This window comes from Cydia pomonella, chromosome 7, assembly GCF_033807575.1.
Source record: "Cydia pomonella isolate Wapato2018A chromosome 7, ilCydPomo1, whole genome shotgun sequence".
NCBI classification, from domain to species: Eukaryota; Metazoa; Arthropoda; class Insecta; order Lepidoptera; family Tortricidae; genus Cydia; species Cydia pomonella.
This window is the reverse complement of record NC_084709.1, coordinates 4261202-4281601: the sequence shown is the minus strand read 5'-3', so window position 1 is coordinate 4281601 and position 20400 is coordinate 4261202. Positions and strand designations below refer to the sequence as shown.

The 20400-nt window shown below is 36.6% G+C and overlaps 1 protein-coding gene across 3 annotated transcripts in view; it reads right to left on the bottom strand.

Annotated features, from left to right (window-relative positions):
* Nucleotides 1-18384, bottom strand: part of LOC133519609 (elongation of very long chain fatty acids protein 7-like) — a 33932-nt gene extending 15548 nt beyond the window's left edge. Inside the window, exons 1-2 of one of the 3 annotated variants that reach the window (XM_061853642.1) lie at nt 17820-18384; nt 37-108 (exon numbers count right to left, since the gene is read on the bottom strand). In XM_061853642.1, coding sequence (XP_061709626.1) covers nt 37-94 — 58 coding nt within the window. In that variant the 5' untranslated portion in view covers nt 95-108; nt 17820-18384. Of the gene's footprint in view, nt 1-36; nt 109-3950; nt 4060-17819 lie in introns of those variants that run through there. The other 2 variants (XM_061853641.1, XM_061853643.1) reach the window with 2 other exon arrangements.
* Between the last annotated feature and the right edge of the window lie 2016 nt (nt 18385-20400).

Sequence of the window (20400 nt, the reverse complement as noted above, 5' to 3'; positions counted from 1 at the left end):
ACTAAGTTATACTATATTATACTAAGTTATACTCACATTTGCTTTTTGATAGATCCCATGAAGCGAAGTTTTTAAGGTTGAGTGCGGTTGCCATCTTCTCACTCACAACTGCAAAAATTAAAACTTTATCACTTAAATATAATGAGTAAAATGACCAGTGGCACGAGCGGTCAATACTACCGCCTCCTAAACTGTGCTGATGAGAAATGGCGAATAACATTAATTTTTGCCCTAACATTATAACTGGTACTAGTTTTGGATAGCGGCATACTTTCTTTTAGAGGATTCGACTTTCAAACGATAATAACGCACAGACGGATAGGACTTATATTATATTCACAAAATATGAAAATCGGTGGGTAATTTGGCGTGTTCAAAAATCTTTGTGAGTTCATGTTTGAATTTATTTACCAGTCTGACATCTGAATTACGAGCACTATTCGGAGAAAAAACTGTCCAATTTTTTTAATTCATTAACACTACTTTTCCATGGGCATGGAAGTAACGTAATGGAAAAAATAGTAGATTAATTGATATCTTTCTTTTTGTAGTAGAATCAATACTACGATTTGAGTACCTTTAGGCCAAAATACATGTGAAGTGAAATTCATTTTATTCATTATATAAATATTACTCTTATTGACATTTCGACAATACCTAGGCTGTCCCTATAGCTATGTATACATTGACATTTTCTTTTTTGTCGTGATATTTATTAATTTTAAATTTTTATATTTTTTGTTTTAATGTTAAGTTGACGATCTTTTAGTGAAAGCCTTTGTTTTATCCTTTTGTGTAAAACACTGTGTCTTTTTCTTTAAGAAATAAATAAATCTAATCTAATCTACTCTATGATTATAAAGTCAGACCAAGCTAAGTTGGCAGCGATTTTGATAACCCTGTGCAAGTGTTAAGTAAACGTCATATTTTCATAGAAGTTTGATATTTAAAATAACACTTGCATTGTCTGGGCTGTCAAAATCGCTGTCAAATTATCTTGGTCTGAATCTAGATGAATTTTTTAACGTTAGAAAAGTATAAATTAGTGAAGTGGTCAATCAAGTGGTCAATGGTGGTGTAATGATTTTTTTAAAGAATAATTGGTCGGTTTCACTTATCGTGATATAATTGAATAGTCAATGCGGGAAAATCCGTTTGTGGGAAATTCCGTACACGAACGTACTATTTTTCAACTGTATGAAATATAGCTCACCTGCTTTAGACTGCTTTAACTTCAAGCAATCGCTGCTTTGTCGATGAAGTCAAGACTCGTGTTTGAAATAAGCGCTCGTTTAGGGAATTTCCCACAGACGGGTTTGGCCGCATTTACTCAGGAAATAATAATTCGTGGTTCCTCATTGTTCAAACAGCCGAATGTTAAAAAACCGACCAAGAGCATGTCGGGCCATGCTGAGTGTAGGGTCCCGTAGTTACTCGTTCGTCAAAATTAGGGCTTGCATGACAGATCTGAAATGTATGGGAAGATCCGCGGATCCGGATCCAGATTCGGGTAATTTTATACATTTCAGATCCGGATTGCAAACCCTAATCAAAATAGACTTTTTGCAAAAAACTCAAAAACGGCTGAACCGATCAGTTTCGCTATAGTTTTCCTTGTTCAAATATTTATTTTAATTTTTTTTTAATTTTAAAACTAATACGGGACTTAATCGCGTAAACTTACATCCCGTATTAGATTTAAAATTATGAATGAAAATCGTGTTGATTTAAATCAATACATTTTTTTTTCTTGAAGACCCATATTCGTTATGAAAGACCTACTTATCCAACAAAACATTTATCTAGTTTTTATTTTACAACTTTGTCGGTGTAACTGATTTCTTATTATTATTATTATTTATTATTTTAAACTTAATTGCACATAAGAAACAGTACAACAGGTGGCCTTAATACCAATACGCATTCTCTACCAGTCAACTATAAGGCAAAACAGAAATACTTCAAAGTGGGTGCAGTGAGAATTAAACAAAAAAAATCGTAACTTTTGAGCGAAATAAAATTTCTAAATAAATACTATAGTATGTTTCATTATGTTGTACGATTTATATACCTATTCGTGCCCAATTTTAGCTTTCTAGCACTAAGGATCACCGAGGAAAGCAGCGGACGGACGGACAGACGGACATGGCGAAACTAACAGAGTTCCTAGTTGACTACGGAACCCTAAAAAGTTGAACCACGGCTAAAAAAACTGTGTGTGAATACCTTATAAGGCAGGTGGTAAACATGGCGTTTTTTCTCGTTTTCGTGATTTAAAACGCTCATTGTTTTTTTGAATGACATTCATGTCCATGTTTATTTTACAACCACTGACATTGTGACACTCAAAGTGGCATTCAATAGAAATTGCAAAAAAGGAAAAAAAAAAAAACATTTGACACATAATCTAAATATTTCATCATCTAAATCATCTTCCTCGGGTTGTACCGGCATTTTGCCACGGCTCATGGGAGCCTGAGGTCCGTTTGGCAACGAATCCCAAGAATTGGCGCAGGCACTACTTTTTTACGAAAGCGACTGCCGTCTGACCTTCCAACCCAGAGGGTAATCTATGTAGGTCTTATTGGGTTACGGTTTCCTCACGAAGTTTTCCTTCACCGAAAAGCGACTAGTAAATATCAAATGATATTTCGTAATTCATAAGTTCCGAAAAACTCAGTCGTACGAGCCGGGGTTTGAACCCGCGACCTCCGGATTGCAAGTCGCACGCTCTTTCCGCTAGGCCACCATCGCTTAATGTACATCTTTTAATGGACTTGTGGCAGAAGGTTCCGCTCTTCCATAATTTAAATAAATAAATAATATTATATGACATTATTACACAAATTGGCTGAGTCCCACAGTAAGCTCAATAAGGCTTGTGTTGAGGGTACTTAGACAACGATATATATAATATATAAATATTTATAAATACTTATATACATAGAAAACACCCATGACTCAGGAACAACAAAGGAACAAATATCCATGCTCATCACACGAATAAATGCCCATACCAGGATTTGAACCCGGGACCATCGGCTTCATAGGCAGGGTCACTACCCACTAGGCCAGACAGGTCGTCAATCGTCAGTTTGAAAGGGTATAACCAAAATATAATTTAATTTAGTATGTTACAATATGTTCAAAATAAGTTTGCATTATAAAAAACTTTACGTGCTTTCTTTGCTAGCAGAATGAATAATACATAATGTATGTATTGTGTCAGCTCTATAGTTATGTTTTGTCGTTATTTATGTATATATTATAAGTGACATTATGTGTGTATATTTAAATGTAGGTATGTATGGAAAGTTATTATATTATATTTGGTGGTTGTTGTTAAAGTAGCACCGCCCACAATCTCTCTCCTTTGCCTAAAGGTTGACTGGTAGATAATGCCTCATGGCATTAATATCTGGAGGACTACCAGACAAATATCTACTCATAGCGTTGTGTTCCTGCCGGTGAGTAAGGTTGCCAGAGCTCAACGGGGGGTGGGGGGATGGGTTTAGGGTCGGAAACGCGCATATTACTCCTCTGGAGTTGCAGGCATACATAGGCTACGGAGACTGCTTACCATCAGGCGGGCCGTATGCTTGTTTGCCACCGACGTAGTACTAAAAAAAGACAGAGCTTTGCTCGGAAAACATACGAAAACTCAAAAATGCGCATTTCCCCAAGGATAAGACCTAGCTAGATCGATTTTTCGCCCCCAAAAACTCCCATATAGCAAATTTCATCGAAATCGTCAGAGCCGTTTCGGAGATCCCCAAAATATACAAACATATAAACAAGAATTGCTCGTTTAAAGGTATAAGATAAGACACCATACAAAATTACTGCGTGTAACTTTCCAGATTATCCTATCGTAATTAAACGAAATTTGTATACATTGTCAGAAAGAGTGAAAAAAAAAAGAATTATAAAAGAAAATGTTATCTACTTACAGTTCAATACAAACTTTTTGAGATTATAGAAACTCTCAGTATGAAGTATAAAGAACTTACGCCTTGTGATGTGGGGCGCTAAATGATAACTGTTAAGTATTGAATATATATTTATTTAGTCTCAAAGAACGCGTAAATGCTATTATATATACTTAGCTACGGACGTGTGTTAGTAAGGCTTAGTACACAAGCTACACCTTCCCCTTGAAGAAAATACTTTTACAGTACATATGGTGCTACTTTTCCGCACTAGTGCGTAAATTAGCACATTATGTTACTATGTCGAAAATTTAAAGGGTCATATATACTGTACAACGTTGTACGATACATGTGCGAATTCGCCACTCGTTACGAATTTCCTATTTTTCGCACTTGTATCGTAAATAAATATATTATATAATAACATTTCATTTAATTGTGGATCTACGTAAAGCTTGGCTTTTTTAACTCATTAATTTTAAGGTCGGCCGACCTTATAATACTTATATATACCGGGGGAGCGCCCCCGCTCGGATTACCCGTTGACCAACTCATTATTTTTACGACCAGCTGAACCGCAAGAGGTAAACAAAATAATAAAATCTTTAAAAAATAAATATAGCTACGGCAATGACGAGTTACCGCCAACGCTAATTAGGAAATGTGCTGACGAGCTAACAATACCGTACTATATTCTTATTAACCAATCTTTTTCGGAAGGAACCTATCCAGATATTTTAAAAACGTCAATTATAAAACCCATATTTAAAAAGGGTAATAAAACGGATGCCAATAACTACCGCCCTATTTCGCTCCTACCAACATCAGCAAAAATATTTGATATGGCAATGAGTGATCGATTGTATTCATTTTGCGAGAAATACAACATCTTTCACGAATCGCAAAATGGTTTTAAGAAAAATAGGTCCACCATCTTAGCTACCTACAAATACATGCAAGAAATATCAAACATATTAAATGATAAAAAATACGCAATAGGTTTTCTTCTCGATATGTCCAAAGCCTACGATAGGGTACAACACCACATATCTATCCTGGCGTACTGATAGCTCAAGGCCACCTCTCCGACCACCATATGCAATAGGTATATAATTATATTTATTTTTACAAACCTTTCTTTAACTTACAATGTATGTTTGTACGGGTCAAATCGTGTAAGTTAAATTTGACCCAATTCCCGCTTGGTAAATTGGATGACAATGCAATATTATTTATGGTACCCTCAAGCTGATCTGATGATAGAGACTGGAGGTGGCCATAGAATCTATGTGATAAAACAACGCAACCTAATTGTGTTTGGGATTATTAGAATTGTCTCGATGAGTATTAGTTGCCAGTGGAAAGAAGAGTACAGTCAGCGATAAAAGCTTACATCAAAAAGGAATGTGTTGACAAAAAACTTATTTAATTCCACTAAAAACATTCTAAAAAACGCAGCCACATAACTCACACACAGTGAAAGCTTCAAATTATATTTCAGCAACCCTTTGATCAGGCTAATCGTCCTTTGAAAAAGTTATCTGTTTCAGTTATCTCAAATTAGATTGCTATTCAATCTAGTGCATTGAACTTCTATAAGAAATTACCTACCTACTGCATGTTATTTTATGATTTTTTTTAATTCCATAAAAATTTAAATTGTATTTTTTTATTTAATGCATTTTAGTTATAAAATGAAATGTTTTTAAAAAATGTGTCCCGCCGAGTTTCTTGCCGGTCCCATATTGGAATACCCTCCTACAAATTGAGGGGGGATTTAAATCTTCTCAGGTTAGAGGTGTAGGGTTAGAGCCGGCGTAGCTTTATTTGACGTTTATAAGCGCATTGTAATATGCCTACTTGGAAAATAAAATATATTTATTGCCACTCGTTGCGAACTTCCTACTTTTCGCACTTGTATTGTAATGTACTATTAAAAGTCATAGCCATAATTATAATACTCATAATTTTGTTTAGGTATTTAATACATCAAATCTGTTTTACTATAAAGTCTTGTGAGACTCGAATATAATTAACATTAATAAACGGGTGACTTACGTACCTATTATTAAGTCGAATAAACGTTCGAAATATTTCGATCCATTTTTTGAGGATCTTCTTTTCGGAGCAACGAAGACTGCACATTTATTGGTCGATTCTTGAAAATTTAATCGAAACCAGGTTATTCGACCAGTAAAGGCATTACAGTCGTGGCTCCAAGAAGATCTTCGAATATTGGATCAAACAAGCATTTATTCGACTTAATTAAAACGTGAGTAACCCGTCTAAAATAATGTGAATATTTCAGATCCGAGTCAGATTATGTCATTACTTATAGAGTAATTTACAATTTATTTTGTTTATTTATACAATTACTATTTTCCCTGTATTAAAAAATCCACTTAATTGACCATTGGTCTTATCTGACCACAGAAGGTTTATTGAATGGTACATTAGTGATAATCTTTGATAGTACACAATGAATAATTTCAACATGTTTCTTCAATCTGTAAGTACCATCGCCCACACTGTTAACTGTCCTTCGGTGGACCTTATTACAAAAGGCATAAGGTCCACCGACGCTCAGTTAAGTGTGTTGGTGTTTGACATACAGAGTATAGCGGCGAAGTTGCTCACAAATATCTGAGCAGGCCTTTATTGTCAAGGCGTTGGAGCGCGGATATTTTTGAGCACCTCGGCTGCTCAGATGTATTTGATGGTGATTGTACAGGTAGTGTTATAAAATTACATGAAGCGTTACAGGAAACTTTAGGCCTGTGGTCGTCCGACACCAAAAAATTTGTCAGTGAAGTATCAAGTCGGTTGATAGGCATCTCGGGCGATCATAGGCGCTTTCTTTGCCCAGAGGCTAAGTCTGGCGGTGCAGAGGGGTAACGCCGCCAGCGTTCAGGCGACCATGCCGGAAGAAAGTGATTTGGGGGGAGATCTTTTATATTTAATTTTTAGTTGTTTTGTGTTAGCATAACTTCAATTTACTTGCTTTTTATTTCTTATTTGACTATATATGATTAATTAATAACAATAAATAACTATATGACATAAATAATTAAATTAATAAACTTGCACAGGTAATATCAGATAATTCAGCAGACAATAGAAAAAGAGAACAAAATGCTCTTAGCTGCTGGTAGTGATCATCGCCTTTGATCAAGCGCCATTATTTCACTCACAATTCCTTCTAATTCGACGCGCACGTACAAAGAATCCTTTTCACTTCAGCAGCTCGAACAAGCCTACTTTCTTCTCTCCAGGGAGAGAAGTAGCTTTTTAATTTCGTGAAGGCCATGAATACAGGAATATTTCTAGAAGCTTTCATCATAATGATGATGCCTTTCATTCATGAATGTAAATAAATGTGGTTAACTTTACTTGAAATTGTAAAAAAAAGTGAAAGTTTTATCCTGTCTATTTAGGAAAGTTTGTTTGACTTATGAGTATCATTATTTATTTATTTGGACAATAGCCTGTGTTCGCGTATTACCATGTTTATAAGTGTAAGTATTTGTATAGTAAAAACAGAAATCAATATTTTACTGTTATCATTTAATCGTGGGAACTGTACCCCTAGTGTAAATTTAATCGACATCATAACGTGACGAACGCGTTTGCGTTAAGTCTCATTTTGTATAGGATTTTGAGTTTCCAAGACGTCCCGCTTGGCGCGCTCTTTCTAAATCACATACAAAATGAGACTAAACGCAAACGCGTACGTCACGTTTCGAAATCGAATTTATTTACACTAGGGGTACTGATTAGATCATAGTCCGACCGTCAAATTGTCAACGTAATGACGAACATTTATGTAAATGTCGATGCCGGTGTTATGTATGGGTTTTCGTCAATTTCATATTCAGCTATTATTACTCGTATTTTAAATGAAACGGCTACTTGATTGAAAGTAACTTAAAATCAAGGCTCGGAACCGGTTTTTTAAATATCGTAAATACCGGTTTATAAAAACGAAATAAACCGGTATTTACGATATTTAAAAAACCGGTTCCTCCGAACTTTTATAAGAACGCGAACGATTTAAGAATTTTTTTTTTGTACATTTTACATTGTTTACTGTTTATTTTTATATTTTGTATTGTACTTTGTATTTTTATTTTTATATTGTACATAATGACTTGAAATGGGTGTTTACCTGTAAATAAAGAACTATTATTATTATTATTATTATTGTAACCTAAAAACCGGTTTATTTGACGAGCGACGAAACTGCCGGTCGGCCTGGTGGTGTGCCACGTATACATAGACACCGACATAGGAAGAAACCGGTTTTAATTGTTCTAAACTGGTTAATTTGACAAAACCTGTTCTCATAAAAAGCGGTTTAAAAATAACGGTTTTCGAGCGAAACCGTAATTAAAAGATTTTGCGTCGAGTACAGATAACCGGTTTGGAAATTTAACCGGTTTCCGAGCCTTGCTTAAAATTTTGATTATCATGTGTGCGGTCGGCAGGCGAAATTAATAGTCAAGGAAACCAATTCAAACGTAATTACATTTTGATATTTATATCATCGAATTAATGTAATTTTGTTACTCTGATCATTAACCCGTACATTTTGCTCGCGCTCATTGCTAACAGGTCAGCCAATCTATTCGCTTATTACTCCTGCATATAAAAAAAAAATTATAAATCAATTATAAAATGTATGCAGGGGTGCTAAGCTAATAGTTTGGCTGACTGTACACGTAGGTAATTACGATAGAAATGCCTGCGCGATTGATAAAGAAATGATATCATTTTGATATCGAATTAATTTTTAAGTCACTTATGAATCAAATACACCCGAAATGTGGATAATCATTAATTGGCGCCTAGCAGGTGCAAATTACTTAATAGTCTTATAATAATGTCTGACTTTCTCACTAAGTAGGTACTCGTAAGTGCGCGTAATTTACACCGGTCGTTCACCATTATTCATCAAATCAAGTAACCATTTACTATAATCAAGTAATGCCGCTTATTCGGAATATTAACTAGAAAAACAAGTGACATTGCTCAATGGCTACATTATTAAGTGTAGGTATATAATATTCACAAGATAAAAAATCCAAAAAGAAATATCCAAAGAATATCGATTTATTGTAACAAGAGGGCCCACTTCGCCTTTACTGACTGACTGACTCTCAGAATGTTTTCCGAAACCCACAATGGGTACCATTTATATTAGGTAAGTGAAATACATGTAAATGCAAAATACTAAATGTGTATATGCTTATAATGTGTCGTGTTCCATATACGGTCAATAGGTTCCTGGCTCCTGTGCATATCTCACCCCGATAACAATGATCGCCTGACAATTTGCTGTCCATTTTTGGGCTCTTTTTAGGGTTCCGTAGCCAAATGGCATAAAACGGAATCCTTATAGTTTCGCCATGTCCGTCTGTCTGTCTGTCTGTCTGTCTGTCTGTCTGTCCGAGGCTTTGCTCCGTGGTCGTTAGTGCTAGAAAGCTGAAATTTGGCATGGATATATAAATCAATAAAGCCGACAAAGTCGTACAATAAAATCTAAAAATTTAATTTTTTTTAGGGTACCTCCCCTACACGTAAAGTGGGGGTGAACATTTTTTTTGCTTCAACCCTACAGTGTGGGATATCGTTGGAAAGGTCTTTCAAAACTAATAGGGGTCTTCAACAAACATTTCTTGATAAAGTGAATATATTCGGAGATAACTGCTCCGAAAGAAAAAAAAAATGTGTCCCCCCCCCCCCCTCTAACTTTTGAACCATAGGTTCAAAAAATATGAAAAAAATCTTGGAAGTAGAGCTTAAGAAAGACATTAAATGAAAACTATAGCGGATATGATCAGTTTCCCTGTTTTTGAGTTATCGCAAAAAGTTTCTCCTTCATAGTAAAAAGACTTACTTTAATTAGGTACTGATTATGCAAATTTGCCTATTTGTTTAACTCGGGTGAAAGGTACCGTTTCATCCCTTGGTTAACAATTTACTATACTTTAAGCTCCAGTTTAGCTTATTGTGACGGAAGAGTAACTACGGAACCCTACACTGAGCGTGGCCCGACATGCTCTTGGCCGGTTATTTTTCATTAAATACGTACAGCAAACATTTCTCTTTTTCCAATGAATGCTACCTAAATTATAATTTGAACCAGCGTTTAAAGACACAGTGTGCAGTAACACCCAAGAAACACCGGGGTCTGTGCTAGGGCTACATTAAAGATAAAGATTTTTTTTTATTGAACAAAGAGGACACAGATAACTCAGATAAGGTATATAGCAGTTGCTTCCAGGGCTCGGAACCGGTTTATTTTTAAATCCCGAAATAGCCCAATATTTTTAATTATTTTATACTCTTTACTCCTTGGAATTCGTGACGTAGCGGATAAGCTGCAGGAAAGTCGCCTCCGATGGTATGGCCATATAAGCCGCAGACCAGTAGACTACGTCGGAAATAGATGCCTCAACCTCACTGTCCAAGGCCCTAGATCACGCGGCCGCGGTAGGCCTAAGAAGCGCTGGCTGGAGGTCGTGAGAGCGGACATGGTGGAGAGCAATCTCACATCTGAGGATGCCGAAGATCGGGCAAAGTGGAGAAGATTAAGTAGGCGAGCGGAGCCTGGCGCTAGGCCGGGAAAACGCTAGGTTGAAGAAGAAGATTTTATACTCTTTATGTAGGACTAGATCATGTATTTATATAGGTTACAACTTCGCATTATTAGGTAGTCCCATTAGAAATGAAATAATAAACCTAAGAACGGAAAAGAACGTAATCATACCGGTATTTTTTGTATGAAGAAAAAACCGGTTCCGAGCCTTGGTTGCTTCTAGGAGTTGGTGCATAACTAGATTGACAACAGAGTTTCCAGGAGTCCCCGCACTGGACCAGGCCTGTATCGCCGGAGGCCAGATGTACATTTAAATGTCATGTAAGTCGGAAAAATAAATTATATTTTTATAGTAAAAGATTCAGGTTTATAATGTTAATACATGCAATGCATTATAAGTAATAACAACTGTACCTTGCGTCAACATTTATTCGGTGAACCTGGATCCCTAGTTACGGTGATCCCGTCAGCTGACAGTGACAATTCGCTGCAGTTGGCTGGTCCCACAAGTAAATATTGATGATGGTACCTAATCGTTACTTATCGACCCGGATATAGATAGGATAATGTCAGAGTCAGGTGTTACACGTCAGCGGGGTGAAAAAGGCCTCAGCAATGTTTGGTGAGAAGGTCACCGTTGTTGTGAAACAGGGACTTTGTACATTATGTATAAATTGCCATAAATTTGACGTGCCCCTCCCCCGCAAAAAATCGGCTAAAATTGTTTTATACAGAAACTTACAGATAAGGCGTCTCCGCTTGTCAAATCCTCTAACAATATAATTAAAAAGCGGCCGAGTCCGAGTCGGACTCGCCCATGAAGGGTTCCGTACCATTCATGACGTATTAAAAAAACTACTTACTAGATCTCGTTCAAACCAATTTTCGGTGGAAGTTTGCATAGTAATGTATATCATATATATTTTTTTAGATTTTTCATTCTGTTATTTTAGAAGTTACAGGGGGGGGGGGGGCACATTTTTTCACTTTGGAAGTGTCTCTAGCGCAAACTATTCAGTTTAGAAAAAATGATATTAGGAACCTAAATATCATTTTTGATGACCTATCCATAGATACCCCACACTTATGGGTTTGATGAAAAAGGTTTTTTAAGTTTAAGTTCTAAGTATGGGGAACCCCCAAAACTTATTGCTTTTTTTCTATTTTTGTGTAAAAATCTTAATGCGGTTCATAGAATACATCTACTTTCCAAGTTTGAACAGTATAGCTCTTATAGTTTCGGAAAAAAGTGGCTGTGACATAATCGGACAGACAGACGGACATGACGAATCTATAAGGGTTCCGTTTTTTGCCATTTGGCTACGGAACCCTAAAAATGACTGGTCAATACCACTAGATTCCCAGTTTTAATCCCTCGTATTTCAAAAATAGCATTTCGCCGTTTTTCATTTTCGAGTGACGAAATCCCTTCGGCCGCGTACGCAACCAGAGCTTCGTAACCAGATGCGATCGAAAACTATTTCTGCCTTGTACGAAACCGGTTGCGATCAAAAACTAATTTCGTCTTACTCGTAACCAGTTACGATCGAACACTTCTCGTTCTTATACGAAACCAATGTCTGGGCCATCTAGCTATAGGTTTTTTTTTCAAATATTTTGTAATGATACTCATGATAATGTCTGATCCTGAATGTCAGTGCTCCATGTCTCTTAAGCCAGTGTCTTTTAAGGAACAAGGTTACATTGTATTTGCCAACAAAGTATTTGAATATTATCAACTGGTACAATTTTTGTGTTCTGATTGTTGACTAGATATATAACGTGTACAGTACTTATACTCTATAACAAGGTGTATAAATATAATCTTAGCTGACTTTATCAACGGTCGAAAGGTTTCGTACAACAAAGAAAAGTGTTCGATCGTAACTGATAACTAGTAAGACGGAATTAGTTTTTGATCGCAACCGGTTTCGTACAAGGCAGAAATAGTTTTCGATCGCATCTGGTTACGAAGCTCTGGTTGCGTACGCGGCCGAAGGGGACGAAATAGAGCGCTCGAAATTCAAAAATCAGCCCCCCTGTCTGTACCAATTATGTACAGTCAAAAGATTCAATTTGTGATCCATTTCGTATCGTGTTACAGTGACAACAGTATGAGGTCTCTAGCGACTTTCATGTTGTTTGCCACTGTGACAATGTAACAAATAGGTCACTAATTAAATCTTTTGACTGTACCTAAATAATTCTCAACTTGGCTACTGCCGGCCCCAATATCGAGTAAAATAACGTGTTCGCAGTGTACGTGTTAATAACAGAGATATTTTATTAAATTGAAAAGATAGACATCCAAATTAATGATGTCTCGTGTCAATAGCGGTGTCAATAGATCGAGTTTAAACCGCTAAATTAAAGTGTTCTATACTTGAAAGGTATCTGTACATTTTTAAAAGCGTTTTTCTTGGCAGTGTTACCACTACTTATCACTTTTCGAATCACCGTCTGAAGTGCTTCGAATGTAAAAAGTAGTCGTTAGTTATTCAAACATGTTTTAGATCATATTTATTTTGAAATAAGATTCAAGATGGTTTAGCATGAATTGGTTATTAGGTAGGTTAGCCTTGCAGTTTTTTTAATTAAAAGTAAAGATCCGTTATTTTGCTTGAAGAAGATTTTATTGTTATTACTAATGTAATATGACTAAATTTGGCACCGAGTATGGGGTCTACTAAGTCTGTTGTTAGATGTAAAATAGTATATTAAATAAATAAATATTATACGACATTATTACACAAATTGACTAAGTCCCACAGTAAGCTCAATAAGGCTTGTGTTGAGGGTACTTAGACAACGATATATATAATATATAAATATTTATAAATACTTAAGTAAATACATAGAAAACACCCATGACTCAGGAACAAATATCCATGCTCGTCACACGAATAAATGCCCTTACCAGGATTTGAACCCGGGACCATCAGCTTCGTAGGCAGGGTCACTACCCACTAGGCCAAACCGGTCGTCGAAAATATATTAACATTTATATACGCCCACGAAAGTTTGCAATTTGTTTTGCAACAAAAAACACATGGATAATGCTATTGTGTTGTTACAGGCTACGTCAAAGTTATAATTTTATATTGGCATCTTACTCCTTTATAAAACGGTGAAAGAGATAAACATATTTGACGTCGACTGTACAAGATTTCCTTTCTTGCAAAACATAATAGTTATGTATAAAATTTGGTACTAATGTACATACTTTTAGCGATGATTTAAAAAAGTAAGTTGCTAATTTAGACTGCCATTGCGACCAGTCTAAGATGATGGTTGCGCTGTTATCGTTTGTCATCGTGACCATCTCTTTCTGGCAGGTTTGCAATTGCAAATGATAAAAGATAAAAGCTCAACTATAATATCCGTACATATTATTTTAATGTTTTTATTGTGAAATTATTTATTTCTTTAGTTTAACTCGCGATTGAAACGTAGTATGTAGGTATTCTTAGTGTGTGTGTTGTTGGCAGACATCGCCTATAAATTTTAATATAACCGACTTAATTATTGGGGACATAAAAATTTTAAGAATTTCTGACTTATGTGCCGTCGGAGAGTTTCCAATATTGCGATATTTCCACTAACAAAATTCCTCAAGAAATTTTTAAGCTCACGGATCCAAAATTTAAAACCTTTGTAAAATGAGCACTCATTGCTAGGGCATATTATAGAGTTACCGACTATATCAGAGATGGGTATATAATATATAGAAAATGTATTCAAGTGACAAACCAGGTAAGTAACGGTAAAATAATTGAAATTGATTTTATTTTTACTTTCTGCTATGTATACCAATTATGTAATAATAATTTAGACTATATTCGTCCCACTGCTGGGCACAGGCCTCCTCTCATGCGCGAGAGGGCTCGGGCTATAGTCCCCACGCTAGCCCAATGCGGATTGGGAACTTCACATACACCTTTGAACTTATTCGCAGATGTATGCAGGTTTCCTCACGATGTTTTCCTTCACCGAAAAGCTAGTGGTAAATATCAGATGATATTTCGTACATAAGTTCCGAAAAACTCATTGGTACGAGCCAGGATTTGAACCCACGACCTCCGGATTGAAAGTCGGACGTCATATCCACTCGGCCACCACCGCTTTATACCAATTATGTAATGTGTCTTAAATGAATAATTTCGGCTTTGCCCAGCAGTGGGACACCACTCCTCCTCCTCCACATCTATAAGCTTTTGTATCACCTTGACTTTTGGGTACAGACAAGCCATGAGAATATTAAATGTATGACCTAGCCTAGACAGACTTAAATGACCCTTGGCACAGAGGACCCGGGTATGTCCTTAAACTACGTCCACAAGAGAGGTATGCGCATTGTGAATGTCATCTCGCTCTGTGTGGTAGGGCCCAGCACAGCGGATGTCATTCCAGATCTAGAGCAGAGCCCAACTGGGGAAGTACCTCCACCTTACAGAAAATCGCAGCCAAATAACACTAGACCCTACTCATAGTGTTGTGTGCCTGCCGGTGAGTAAGGTTGCCAGAGCTCAACGAGGGTGGGAGGGGGTTAGGGTCGGCAACGCGCATGTAACTCCTCTGGAGTTGCAGGCGTACATAGGCTACGGATACTGCTTACCATCAGGCAGGCCGTATGCTAGTTTGTCACCGACGTAGTATAAAAAATTGAAATTTTTAACAGTTATATCGGCGCTTGCACTTGACTTGTTCCCGATTACATTTGAGGTATAACGGTCTTCGAGTAGGTACAATAGAAACAATATAACAAATACACTTTCACCTCCTGACCCACTTCGGAATGTAACAAGTGTCTAGATAGATTCAAACACTAGGTGGCATTTGATATTTAATAATATTCTTGATTTGTATATGTCTACTGTATAACTGAGGTATTATCTTTAACAGCAGGACTGGAAGGCTGAGTTGCATGAAACTGATTTATTTTATCATAAAAAGATAATAATGTAATATACATATAAATTAGTACAGACGACACGTCTATGAAACCACTTGTAGTGCAAGGAATAGTTAACAAGACGCGGTAGGTTACTGATGCGTTGGACAGACCTAGTCAATAGTTCACACAATGTACCACCTCACGAATGTACAAGAAGGGTTACAGTACGGGAATGGCGACGGATTGTAAAGTTTGCCACCGGCCATAATATATCCATTATATCTATCTAGCCGATTTGTCTGGCGGACAAATCTGTCAATTTATGGCGGAAATATACGATGTGTCCGGGAATCAATTTTCGGTGTCTAAATGCATTAATTTATACGGTTAAAATCAGGTTAAATCTGTTTTGGGAATAATATCTAATCTATTTGTAAATCAGTTCTCGGAATCGGCTCGAACGTTAACGATGAAATAATAAATAACGGAGTATACAAAGACAATTAATCTAGTTAGAGTTGGCACAAGTTAATTCTGTAACTTTGCAACGCAGAGTCTGGAGTGCCATTGTCACCAAAATGATAATTGTAGGATTGCTTTAAAAAGGATCTTATATATAATATATGATCATTTCTATGATAGTCTTATTGCGGCCTTAGACTCTGTGTTTTACCTATTAAAAATTCCGGCTATCGATCACGCGAAATGCAAATTATACAAATACACTTAATGTCATTACAAATGGAAAGTTTGAACTACTTAAATAACAATTTGATGCTAATTTGAGCGACATTCCGAATAGCTTCTTATTAATTATATCGCGGATGAGTTCATGGTCATCAATTATGACACATTATACAATTTATAAGGTAAAACCCTATAATAATTATTTGGAGGGACTAAGGCTCGAAAACAATCAAAGATAACATCTAAAAATACATCTCAACCTTAGTACTTAAAATTTATTTAAATATTAATATACCATTAAAAAAACATATAAAAATGTTTTTAAAAAATTGGCTACCAAATTAGAATACTAGTGATATTTTAGAAAATTTGAGTAATTATTACTCATATTGTAAAGCGAAATTATTGCATGCATTGATAGCAACTATAGCAAGCACACGATGGTCAAGGTCGTTGAAGTACAGAGGCGCCGTAATGACATCTAAATGATCATATTATTATTTTAGTCATATAGGTAATCATATTAAACTCCGTTGTTTCACCATTTTGAAAAAAATAACCATGCACACAAGTTCTCTCAAAATTAAAAAATTGGTTACGATCGGAAATACATACTTCGCGGATCACACTTTTGGAATTTGGACAATTTAATTTTAGAAACTCTCACCAGTCTCACCACCGTCTTCAATATATCTTTTGGCGAAAGAACTTGGATCCAGGCTATCCTCTCCGTTAGGTTGGGTGGCCTGGGCATCTGGGCATAGTAAAGACGACTATTAGGTGCAATACAGGTGTGAGGGGTGTCGAGCGGTGTGCTGCGCTTTCTCCGAAGTTACTCGCGGCGTTATGCCCTTTAATTTTTCCACTCCTGGAGCATATAGCTCTAACGACTCCCCTCTGGACGGTCAATGAAGGCAAGCCAGAGCTGAGAGTCCTGCAGGTCCCCTTGGGGTTCCACTCCGATCGAAGAAGACACGCCGGAGACGGAGACCCTGATCGAATTTCTGGAGCACTAGGGTCCGTAGGGTCGTTACTCCCAAACAGCTCGCTGCCTTGCGGGCTTATTATTACTAGCCTCTTATCTATATTAAGCTTATTTGAATATTGTGCAACGCAAACTATTACGCTATTACTTTCTTCGTCAAATAAATGGCAAGTAGTTTATTAAGGACATTGTGAAACAGATTCTTAATGAAATATTAAAATGTTATAACAGTATTTTATACAATCGTGATATAATGAGAGCTTTTCAGTCGAGTACCGTGTTTTGCTTGCTTGCTTGCTGAGTTGCCTAAGTAAGGTACGAGATTGAAAAGCTTGATTATATCACTATTGAAATACTATACTTTTTCTACGAGTCATCTAAAATAATACTTTTTTTACTATAAAACCTAAATAATTAATGAAAATTGGTAAGTATCTCAAAAAAATGTAGACATAAACGCGCGACTCCCGCCCAACACGCACCCCGCGCCTGCTTAGTCTTTTCTATGGGAGCGTGGCGGCACGTAATTGGTCAATTTCTATTTCAGTTGACTACAGCGTATCGAAATGAATCTTATAGTTGAGTGGGAGCTCATACATGAAAAGTACGCAGTTATAGTTTGGTATACGAAATCTTAATTCAACCATCACAGTCGGCGAGTAGAAAAACTATTGTTTTAAACACAGCATATCTTAATACAATCAAATATAATAATATGACACTTACTTGCCAGTCCTAGTTTATCGTCCAAAAACAATCAAATCAATATTTGTCTTATTTATATTTCTTTTATTTTATATGGAATAAACTTCACTAAACACGTCAGCTCTATAAAAAAACCCACTTCGTCTAAGGTATGACGAAATCCAGTATCGTTTAAATCTGATTCGTTTGACCATCAATCCCAGCCTTGGACAAAACAATTAGCGACCTGTGTCACCCTGCCCTGTATGCACTGGCGAGCATTTAAGGTACTATTCTTAACTGTCAATCTTAAACCTTATTGCCAAGTCCCTAGGGTCCATCGATGGTGAGTTAATAGTTTCGATGTGTATTTGAATAAAGAATAGCCGTTGCCCGTGATTTTCTCCGCTCATCACTTCCCTTATAGTTCGTGCCCTCGATGATGACGCGCAGATTTGTCTAATCTAACCTTTAATGACATCACATTACGAGTTAAGGCATGCGTCGTCGTGAATGACACGATCTATATTCATAAAACTTACAGGCCAATTCCAACAATATAATATGATACTGATATAACACGAATCTGACATCATTCCAATATGAGATGGTTCCAATCTTCTTTAGAGGACCTGTTGAATTGCGCATTAACAGCCTTCAGCCAAAACTCTACTCATAGTGTTGTGTTCCTGCCGGTGAGTAAGGTTGCCAGAGTTCTACGAGGTGCGGAGTGTTAGGGTCGGCAACGCTCTGGAGTGTCCATAGGCAACGGCGACTGCTTACCATCAGGCGGGGCGTATGCTTTTTGCCAACGAAGTAGTATTAAAAAAAGAATCAACCCAACTTTTCGTCACGCACAAAGTGTCCTTTTTATAAAACGATTTGACTGCCATATTCAAAATCAGATTTTTTGCATGACTAAGCGCCACTTGCATCATCCCACTAACTCGTGGTTAACCGGTTAAACCTGGAGTTACCATGGTTACCAGTTCAATTTGTCAATGGGGCAGCGGTTTAATCGAATAACCCCGGGTTAGCGGGATAGTGCAAGTGGCGCTATACAAGATAGATTTCAACAAAAAAAAAAAAACACCATACAACAATGTTAAGAAATTGAAATTATATTGAAATAAACTGAAATAAATGTCATATACGAAGAAAAAGTGATCAAGGCCCCGAGGCCAGAGAGATGGCGCTGCCAATCAATAAGCCCGAGCTCTCTCGCTAGCTCGGTATCACCTGAGTGGATCCAGTTAGAATGTCGAACCATACAGTTCTACTTTAGGGATGGCTAGGGGGCGCCGTAAGCCTTCAGTAAAAAATGCATATACTTGGAAAAATTCGACCAATGCCGCCGTGACCCCGGTGGCTGAGTGGCTCAGGCACCTGCCGCGATAGCAGAGGACGTTGGTTCGTTTCCAGCGTGGGGCACTAGAGGCCTTGGTCACTTTTTCTTCGTATATGACATATATTTCAGCTTATAATTTATATAGTAGTGTTCTTACTTGAAATAAAAACAAATTTTCTGAAAATGATTTAATTTGTTCTAATACTTGTAATATTATATTTAAATAAGATTAAAGCTACTTAAAGTAACAGGTAAATATTGAGTATATTTATGCTATTTGTCCAAACATTTGTATCTTAAGTTTGAAGTTATCGCTGTCGGAAAATAAAAACGTAAGACGGTGATGTATCATGAGTGGGTTATTTACATATCGTCATAGGAAATCCAACAAACAATTAAAACTACTGATTGATATTTGATTAACTACTAGTTACAGTTCATCTAATCACCGATTAGCACCCATAGAATAGTGGTAGAGTAGTTCAGTCGAGGTATTAAATATCGACACGGACAAAGTGCCGAAAATATGTATACACGACCTCATCGCCTATACTTACGTTAAAGTAGTGTGTACATATTTTGGCACTTTATCCTCAGTCCTTTCCTTTATCATTTATTGGTTAAGGTTTACATATTGACGACCGGTCTGGCCTAGTGGGTAGTGACCCTGCCTACGAAGCCGATGGTCCCGGGTTCAAATCCTGGTAAGGGCATTTATTCGTGTGTTGAGCATGGATATTTGTTCCTGAGTCATGGGTGTTTTCTATGTATTTAAGTATTTATAAATATTTATATATTATATATATCGTTGTCTAAGTACCCTCAACACGAGCCTTATTGAGCTTACTGCGGGACTTAGTCAATTTGTGTAATAATGTCCTATAATATTTATTATTTATTTATTTATTTATTTATCCGTTTCGATATATAATGCCTTGACTGTACCTATGTGTATGCAAATTTGCAAAAACATCTGCCTGCATTTACGCTTTAAAGATATTGGGACGTATTTTTAAGCGCCTGTGGAAGTTGCTATAGCAATAATTATGTTAATTAAATTTCATGCATTTAAAAAAGAGAAAAAAATCGTCTCCCTACGTAGCAGGAGGTCCCGGGTTCGAATCTCGTTTTTTTTTGTGTGTTCATCTTGAGTCTTCATTTTTTCTTCCTGAGTTATAGATGTTATTTATGTAACTAAGTATGTATTTATTTAAACATATAAATGTGTATATTGTCGCCTTGTCCTCATAGTACAAGCTTTGCTTAGTTTTTGGC